Source organism: Salvia hispanica, chromosome 2 (genome assembly GCF_029641045.1).
Source record: "Salvia hispanica isolate PSC_SH4W2 chromosome 2, Shi_PSC_v1, whole genome shotgun sequence".
Lineage (NCBI taxonomy): Eukaryota > Viridiplantae > Streptophyta > Magnoliopsida > Lamiales > Lamiaceae > Salvia > Salvia hispanica.
This window is the reverse complement of record NC_142693.1, coordinates 6,748,384-6,757,691: the sequence shown is the minus strand read 5'-3', so window position 1 is coordinate 6,757,691 and position 9,308 is coordinate 6,748,384. Positions and strand designations below refer to the sequence as shown.

Below are 9,308 nucleotides of genomic sequence, written 5' to 3'. Positions count from 1 at the left end.
ATTAAACAAACATACGACATTTAATGGAATTCATTATAATAATATTAATGAAAAACATTTAATGGAATTATAAAATTAAGAAATTAACAAATCTATATAGAGAAGACAGGTAAGATGCATTGGAAATATAATTACTGCCAATTGCAGCTTTTTCTTGGATGTAAAGCAGATTTCGTTTTTGTAAATCAATTTAAATAAGGCTTTACTATAGCTTCTAATCACAAAATATAGGTTCTGTTTTCTATGTTGGTATTAAAAAAAAAATTAGTATATGCTTGAACTTAAGAAAATAATTATAGTGCATGCTCATAAAAGTACTGAGTCAAAGTTTTCGTGTATTTTATAATAATTCCCGTCAAAATAACACTTAGTGGCAATCTTGTTATTTTTAAGACAACTCTCACTTTATATAATGATAGATTTGGTAGTGGACTCCATATTCCACTAATTCATTCATATTCACATGTTATTATAAAACTGATACTCCCTCCGTCCCATTGAAGATGACTCACTTTCCTTTTTAGTTTGTCCCAACTAAGATGGCTCATTACTTAAAATGGAAACACCTTTATCTCTACTTTATTCCATCTCTCTTACTTTACTCTCTCCTCTCAACAAACAAAATAAATTTGCATAAAATCCCGTGCCGCCCAAGAAAGGGGTCATCTTCCTTGGGACGGAGGGAATACTTTAAAAGTAGGACTCATATCCTACCATTTTTTTCAATTCACTTTCCATTACATTTCTTAAAACTCGTGCCGGATCAAAGTGTGTCAAAATTTGAGGGACGGAGTTAGTATTACATATGCAAACAACAATTTGTAGTATGTCATTTACGTGGCGCAGTTGGTTTGGGATGGCATCTCGTGAACCGGCTGAGACCCATCTTCATTTGTTCTGAGTAACATTTATGTTGGTTATCAAGTTTTGGGCATCAAACAAAAATATGCACAACACTTATAAACTAAAATACTACTACTAGTACTATACTTACTATTTTGTGGTTATAAAAATTGGGCCATAAGAGAATTAAACCGCAGACTGCTGGGCTAGTGAAAGAGTAATATAAATCCTTAAATACAAAATTGAATCAAAATGCCCCAACTTAGTGAATTACTAAAAATTACAATACACCTTTAATCTGTCTGCAATTCCCCTTCCTTCTCCTTTCAGGGCCTATCGAGGAATATTCACTTTCTATTCTATATTCTATTCTATATCGCGAGTCAATCTTCTTATTCAAATCATAATTTGAATAAGATATATGTTCAATCTGCACCAACCAGTTGATTAGCATAAAAAATGACCATTTATTGTGGATGAGTATTGAATGAGAAATGATTCGATGAATACTATTTTAATTATACGTATATGGTGAGAAAGAAATTTTTAAAAGATGAAAAATGAGACTATTATTCGAAGGTTTAAAAGCATGACGACTCATCGATACGAAAACAATTATCATCTAACGTCTCGTATTTATAATTTTTTCCACCTACTTGATCAAGTTTTGATTCTTTAACTATGCCTAAAAGAAAAATGATGAATAATTAAGAAAGAAAAAGAAAGAGGATTAGTTTAAAAAGCTCATTTAAATCTCAAAAAAAAAGAGAAAGAAATGAAAAACGAGAAAAATAAATAGAGAGCAGGATATGAAAAAGAAAAGGGTAGAGTCATCTAAATTTTGGCTAACTGCATTCATCCATTCACTCGGCTCTCTTTTATCACCGTCGCCGTTATTGCCTCTCCGGCACGACGTCGCTGTCCTCCTTTGTCCCATGTGACCTATCTCCATCTTCCTTCTCTTGTAATGTCCTTGGAAGTGGGATTTAAAGCTTAAAGTTCAACACCTCTAATCCCAAAGCTTGTGAAATTAAGGTAACAGCTGATTCCAACTCACTTATTTTATCCTCTATGCTTGAATTTCAGAATTAAAATGGATGACTCCCGACTCTTGTGAAAGAATGAATATGATTCGGGTACTTGCCTTGGTGGGTTTGTGCTAATTGTTTGGTTTGGGATTTAATTTAATTTAGTCTCTAACCTATAAATTGTAGATGAATTGAAAATAAAAGAGGAACTTTGGAGAAGAATCATGATTTGTTTTGCTGTTGAGTATGAATTGTTTGAGGGAATTACTCAATAAATATGAAGTCACTTGTACTTTGTATTGTGTTCTTGCCCTACTGTACTGGTTAGTTTCGGCCACACCAAAGTGTTGGAAATCATATTATAAAATTTTCTTTCGATATTATCATGTCTTAGGAAGGCCCCTCAAAAAAATTCAACTCATTTCATCAACGTTTGCTATTTTAAAAAATTCCTGCAAAACGTTTGCTAGGATCTGTCACAACCTGGCAAGCTGTAATAAAATGTTCCTAAATCCCTAATCCCTTGGAGTTTTTTGGGATTACCTTTTTCCAAATTAAACTAGACATCAAGAGGTTTCTTGTGGTATAGGGCTCCACTCCTACGTTACTCCGAGCAAAAGCAGTTTATTATTTAAAGATATTGTAATGCAGTGAATGTTAAAAGCTCCAAAAGTTGAAAGAATTAATGAAGGCATGTTAGCCAAGTAAGAGTTAATTTGGAGAAAATTTTCTACTGTGTAGTTGTAATTGTTAAATTGTTTTGAAAAAATTAATGAAGGTATGTTAGCCAAGCAAAAGGTTTAATTGTTTTGAAAATCTTGTTAGAATGTATGAATACTCTACTAGGCTTATGAAGTTCACACCCTTCAAGATTTGTTTTTGCAGATTGAATTGTATACTTATCTGGTCATAGGTGCAGCTGTTGAAGGATCAAGTCACTAGTATTCTAAGTAATTTTTTTTGACGGTTAGTCAGTGGCATGTCAAGACTTTTATCAAGGGACTGCTCGATTACTTTCAAAATATTGTCTTTGTTTTACGTTGGTGGATTTGAATAAAAATTAGATCACATCTTTTAAATGAGAAAATGTTTTGAAGTGACATCACTTGTTTGATTATTTCTTTAATTGAATAAGGGGTGTTACAGTTATGATGATTTTTAGTTAATTAATTCAATTAAGAAAAATAGAAATTTCAAAATAAAAATAAAAATGTGTTTATTTGTTTTTTAAAATAATTTTGACTATCACTTAATTCGTAACATGAGAGAATGAGTCGATACAGATATAATTAAGTTGATAGAGATGTATAATGACATAGCATTAATCAAACTATATTTGATTTTAAAATGAAAATTTGGCTAGAGTTGTGAAAAAATTGCTAGTTTTGGACAAGAATTTAAAAAAAACAATACTTCGCCACGGCGACTGCCACCATTCCCAAATTTCTGTTTAATTGACTGTTGTCTGTTGATTATCTCATTATCCATTTTCAGATTTGATTATTTTTTGTTTCGATTTTTTACATAGAATATTTCCATTTAATTTTGGTGTTCATGGGTTTTTATCTTGCTCTCCCAGGTCCTAAACCCTGAATCCTTAAGTTTCAAGAAGGAAAATTACTAAGGTGAAAAGAAACTAGAATGGCAGTTATGCTGTCAACCATTTCTCTATCTTCAAGCACCGTCAACCTATCCTTGAAGAACAGTATTGGAAGAAAACCTTCGTCAAAATATCATCTTTTTACCGGTAAATTTTTCTATGCTTCTTCTTCCATTTCGCTTTTTCAGAATATATGGGCAAAACACGGTAGTCTTAGTCCCTTCTTTACAGGATTGGATATAGGAAGGAAGAAAGAAAAGCATTACAAGAAGGATTTGTGTTTGGTTAGGTGTAGTGGAGCAACTGGTCAGAAACTTGAGAAAAGATATGCGAGTAATTCCAGAAAAGGCGATAAAGGTGTGATTTTGAGCGAAGGGAGAGATGATGATCAGAATTATGGGCCTATATGTCCTGGTTGTGGAGTGTTTATGCAAGATAGAGACCCAAACTTCCCAGGATATTTTCAGGAAAGAGAGAAGAAAGTGAAAAGATCGATTGAAACAATAGAGGATTTATTGGATGAGAATTTTGATGAGTTTGAAGATGATGAGGACTTTAGTGAATTGGAGGAGTTAGATAGTGATGATGACGATGATGACATTAAGGCGAAACTGGAGGAGCTTGAAAAGGATGGGAGTGACTGGGATTCGGATGATTGGGAATCGGAGTTGGAAGATGAGGAGGATGAGTACGCGAAAGAGTTAGATGGATTCGCTCCAGCTGGTGTTGGATATGGCAACACCACGGAGGAGACACTAGAGAAGAGGAAAAGGAAAAAGGTGTCCAAGGCAGAGAAGAAGAGAATCTCCAGGGAGGCTGAACGAGAGATAGTGGAGGTGACAGTTTGTGCGAGGTGCCATTCGCTTAGGAATTATGGGTGTGTTAAGAATCAGGTGGCTGAGAATTTGATACCTGATTTTGATTTTGATCGGTTGATAAGCACGAGATTGATGAAGCCCACGGGGAATGCGGATGCCACTGTGGTGGTTATGGTGGTTGACTGTGTTGATTTTGAGGGGTCGTTCCCTAAACGTGCAGCCAAGTCCTTGTTCAAAGCGCTGGCAGAGGGTCAAGATGGCAAGAATAGTAAAAAGTTGCCAAAGCTTGTTTTGGTAGCTACAAAGGTCGATCTTCTTCCTTCCCAGATTTCACCTGCAAGGTTGGATAGATGGGTCCGGCACCGTGCCAAGGCAAACGGTGCACCTAAGCTTACTGGGGTCTACATGGTTAGTTCTAGGAAAGATTTGGGTGTGAGGAACTTGCTTGCTTTCATCAAGAATTTGGCTGGGCCTAGAGGGAATGTATGGGTTATTGGATCTCAGAATGCTGGGAAGTCGACATTGATCAATGCATTTTCCAAGAAAGAAGGTGTGAAGGTTGCAAAGCTGACAGAAGCTCCAATTCCTGGAACAACACTTGGGATACTGAGGATTGGAGGGATTCTGCCTGCTAAGGCAAAGATGTACGACACTCCGGGGCTTTTGCACCCGTATTTAATGTCTATGAGATTGAACAGGGATGAGCAAAAAATGGCCGAGATACGGAAAGAGCTTCAGCCCAGAACTTTTAGAATAAAGGCAAGTTATTCAATACCTAGACTTTTGGTAATACCCTTAGCAACTATAGATGACTATTGACTGCTCTAACATAGATATAAGAATATTAACTGTCTAATGAGTAATGAGGAAGAAGCTTCTTTAGTGTTACTAGCTGATTTTTCACTTTGAGCAAGGTGAGAAGTAGAAGGGTCATCTCTTAGATGAGATAGTGTAAGCTGGGAAATGCCATAATCCATATATTTTTATCCCTGGAAGGCTGAAATTGAGAGTCTTGGAGGGGTCGAGGCAGTATGAACAGAGAACTAAGTTGGATAAGTGTATGATTATGTCACCAAAGAAACTCAGTTTATGTTTTCCCTTAAACAAGTAAACAACTTAACTTCAAGTAGAAGAAACTGTATACTTTCCTTCAACCCGTGTTGGTCCCCTTCTAAGTGTGTTACTTTTTGTGCCACATCTTGTAATGAACAATATTGCTGTTTATGTTGAAAGTGCTAGTCTATGAGGTGGCAAGAATATATGTGCCAAAAACCCAATTACTGTACCAATGCATCATGTAATAAGCTGAAAATATTATATAGTTGTCCATTTGTCTATCTGATAATCTATCTTTTGTCGTGACCTCCCGTTTCTTTATTCTGTTTCTTTCTACTTGACATGATTAGTGTTTCAATTGCACTCCTTATATGATCTCTCTCTCTTATCTCTTTTGATAGCACCTTTTAGTTGTCATAGCATTGTGATCGAGGTCTAGTTATAGAGGACGTTCCTGTTCTGTTCTGTTCCCTCTGTTCCTTTAGTTGTTAATTAATTTCTGTTTGTTTATTGTGTCTAAGGATTCTAGTTAGTAGTTTGTTAGAGATAGGGAATATATTTGAAAAAGTCAAGATAGAGTTTTATTTATATTATGAGTCTATCTGTAGAGTCTTATAACTAAGGCTTTGTTTCCTACTTGTGAATTGTCAATTGTCCAGAAAAATACTTTCTAGTTCAGCGATTCCTGTAGCCCTCTTCGGAGGTGTTTAGCCCTTTTTGGAGGTGGCTTTTTCAGAGGAGATTTATCTTTTGTAATTTATTTTCAAAAGTCCAGTTCCAGTCCAACTAGTGGTGGTTTTTCTCTGTTCCTTCTTCTTTTTCCAGTGTTTTTGTCTTGGTTTCCAGCAACCAGCCGCCTTAACTAACACATTGTTGATCATATGCTATATCAAGCTTAGCTTAATGATTATTTTAACCACATGCAGGCTGGTCAAACTATACATGTTGGTGGCTTAGTCAGACTTGATCTTGACCAGGCTTCTGTACAAACTATCTACGTAACAATCTGGGCATCAAATAGTGTGTCTCTTCACCTGGGAAAGACAGAAAATGCTGATGAGACAAAGAACAAGCATGCTGGAATTAGATTGCAGGTGAGAGCCCGGGTTAGTTAAATGGAATAACTTAAGCATGTTGGTTTTTAGTTTTACCTCAATTACTTTTTGAACTAATAAGTGGTTCTTATTAAGTATACATTACTTGCATTCGATATATCAATGACCCTCTGAGTTTAAAATCTTCTCGAATGGTTCCACTTATTTCACAACTTCATTAATTATTAGTTGGAGTATAATTTTACATGAGAAAGTCTCTTCTAATTGGAACTAGTCTTTTAGTCATTTATACTGGCCAGTTTGCTCCCGTAAATATTTCATTAGATGTTATCTTCTCACTTTTAGCCCCCTTTGCCTTGTTTCAAATTTTGCTCATTTAGTTTTATTTTAGTTTATCCTTTCTTTTTCACACTGTATTAGCCCTATTTTATGATTTGCAGAGCAACCATATATACTCATGTGGTTACAGTTTTGATATAAAGAACACATTATGACAATTTTTTTGGTTTCATACGTATTTCAGCCGCCTATTGGGGAAGACAGGGTCCCTGAATTGGGTGAATGGGTGAAAAGAGATATTAAAGCATCTGGAACAAGCTGGGACGTGAACAGTGTCGATGTTGCAGTGGCTGGATTGGGTTGGTTCTCGATAGGCTTGAAAGGTGAAGCACAGTTAAGCCTGTGGACGTATGACGGCATCCAAATCACTCTGCGGGAGCCTCTGGTGCTTGATCGGGCATCATCTCTTGAGCGGCCTGGCTTTTGGCTGCCAAAGGCTATATCTGAGGCCATCGGGAAGCAGAATAAACTCGAAGCTAAATCTAAGAGAGAGGATGGAGATGAAAGTGCAGATTTGCTTTCTGAATTACCTATTTGAGAAGAAACATAACAATTTTGGAACAGGTGCAGAACTTGTGGTACAACCACATGAAACCTAGAATATGAAGTAGTATTATAGTTGATGTATTCTCTGCAGCGGATGCTTGTTCTGGCAAGTTTTTCTCCGAGTGTTCACCTTAATATTTAAGCCATGTGTGCGTTGGGAATTTTGGTGCTGTCTATCGAGCTAATGAACACCCGATGGTGCTTCGGTGTTAGCCAAAGAAGGGTCTTGTCAGGGACCTGAAGTAGGGTTCGGTCTATTCTTTTTCTGTATCCTAGTTCTTGAATCTTGATCTTGTATTATACTACCTCGATTTCTTTTTGTATTGATAAATGAATAGAAATTTAAAGGTGTCACAGTGGACCTAGGACCTTTGGGATTAGACATTAAGCACACCACCACTGTGCCAACACGCAAAATATTTATACAAAAAGTTTGGATACTGGATTCTTTTATCTAACTTTGAGCTTATGCATGGCATGTGATTGATTAAAATTAGCAAGTAATCAGTGTTCAGACTGCATATCTTGTTGCTTCTTCCTTCAATTGAGGTTGATTATACCCAACAGAATATTATCTGGCTATAATATGCCTGAGGCATATTCATAATTTGAAATTGCATGATTATCTGGCTATACTCAATGTGTGTATTTTAATTGCATGATTTAAGAAGTAGTGACAGTAGTGACAGTAGGAGTCAATATTATTGTAGGCACGAGTTTTAAGAAATGTAAGGAATAGTGGGTTGAAAAAGTTAGTGGAATATGAGATCCACTTTTTTATATTGGTTTCATAATAAAATATGAGTGAAGTGAGTTAGTGGAATGTGAGTTTCATTTCATTTATGGTAAAAATCAAGTCTGATATTGAGGGTAAGACCAAAATAGTAAAGTGTTATTCTTATTGTGCAATGAAGGGAGTAATATATAGTAGTGATAAATATATATAATTAGACTTTTTTAGGTATTTTATATTTAAATCAGGTTAATAATTATTGATTATTTTGAAACGAATTAATATGTCATAGTTGCATAATTTAGGAAAAGATTAACCTTTCCAAGTCAGATATTTAGACAGTTGGCCATATCGTAAGAGAATATTTCAAATTAAATAAAACATGAATGTATATTATGTATAAATATTTCATATCACCTTACTGTTTTGTCTTTAAAGTTTACAAAACCAACGTATTACGATTCTGAAGTTAATTTGTGATCTCTTGAAACTGGAATAGTGGAAGTGTTAAAAATGAGATATATTTCTCAAGACTGGAAGCTTAATTATATTGAATGAGTATGAAAATCAGGATATTAATTAATTTGTTTACATTATTAGACTTCTATTACCGCTGCAAATAGAAGCATATGAAAATTCTACAATAAATAGTTCAATTCCCACTGATTTTACTATTTTTTAGGGTAAAAGTTTATATTACAATGATATATTTAAAAAATTATAATAGTAGTATCAATTTGCATAAATATAGTTCGATACAATATAAATATACAAACAAATATATTTACTATTATAATTTATGTTATAGTAGATTTTGAAACACCCCATTTGAAGACACGTTAATTAAATTGAAGATTTGATCGATTATATTTTAAGAAGAGCCTCTATGAATTCAGAGAAAGTGAAAATGGAAAATATTATTCCGGGATAAGGATTGTCATTTATTTGTTCCTTTTTTCCTATGCAGATTCCATAAATAAATACTACTACTAAATAACTTACTATAATAAAGTAATTTCCAATCCATATTGATTATTCTGGTTATTAAGTAGTACTATTAGGAATTTAGTAAAGTAATACTATGAAAAAGAGACTTGGAAATATTCTGTATTTCATTCACCAATCAATATACATCCACAGTAGCTATATATAGCAATGATGAGAAGGATCTAGAAATATGAACAAACTCTTAATCATTAAATAAATGACAAAACCAAACAAACAAAGAGAGAAAGAGCATGATTCTTGAGATATAATATAATCAGTTAGCATTTTCCTTGTATTTTTCCA

The 9,308-nt window shown here is 34.5% G+C and overlaps 1 protein-coding gene across 2 annotated transcripts; it reads left to right on the top strand.

The window, feature by feature from the left end:
• Positions 1-1,644: 1,644 nt before the first annotated feature.
• BPG2 (P-loop containing nucleoside triphosphate hydrolases superfamily protein) lies at positions 1,645-7,639 on the top strand. Of its 2 annotated transcripts, XM_048098914.2 has the most exons (5): positions 1,647-1,878; positions 3,451-3,618; positions 3,703-5,048; positions 6,272-6,439; positions 6,924-7,639. In XM_048098914.2, exons 2-5 carry the CDS (start codon positions 3,513-3,515, stop codon positions 7,275-7,277), a joined length of 1,974 nt encoding a protein of 657 aa, XP_047954871.1. In that variant the 5' UTR covers positions 1,647-1,878; positions 3,451-3,512; the 3' UTR covers positions 7,278-7,639. The 2 variants fall into 2 exon arrangements, with proteins under 2 accessions (XP_088921906.1, XP_047954871.1); XM_089065780.1 differs by having other exon boundaries at positions 1,645-1,878; positions 3,451-5,048.
• Positions 7,640-9,308: the final 1,669 nt, after the last annotated feature.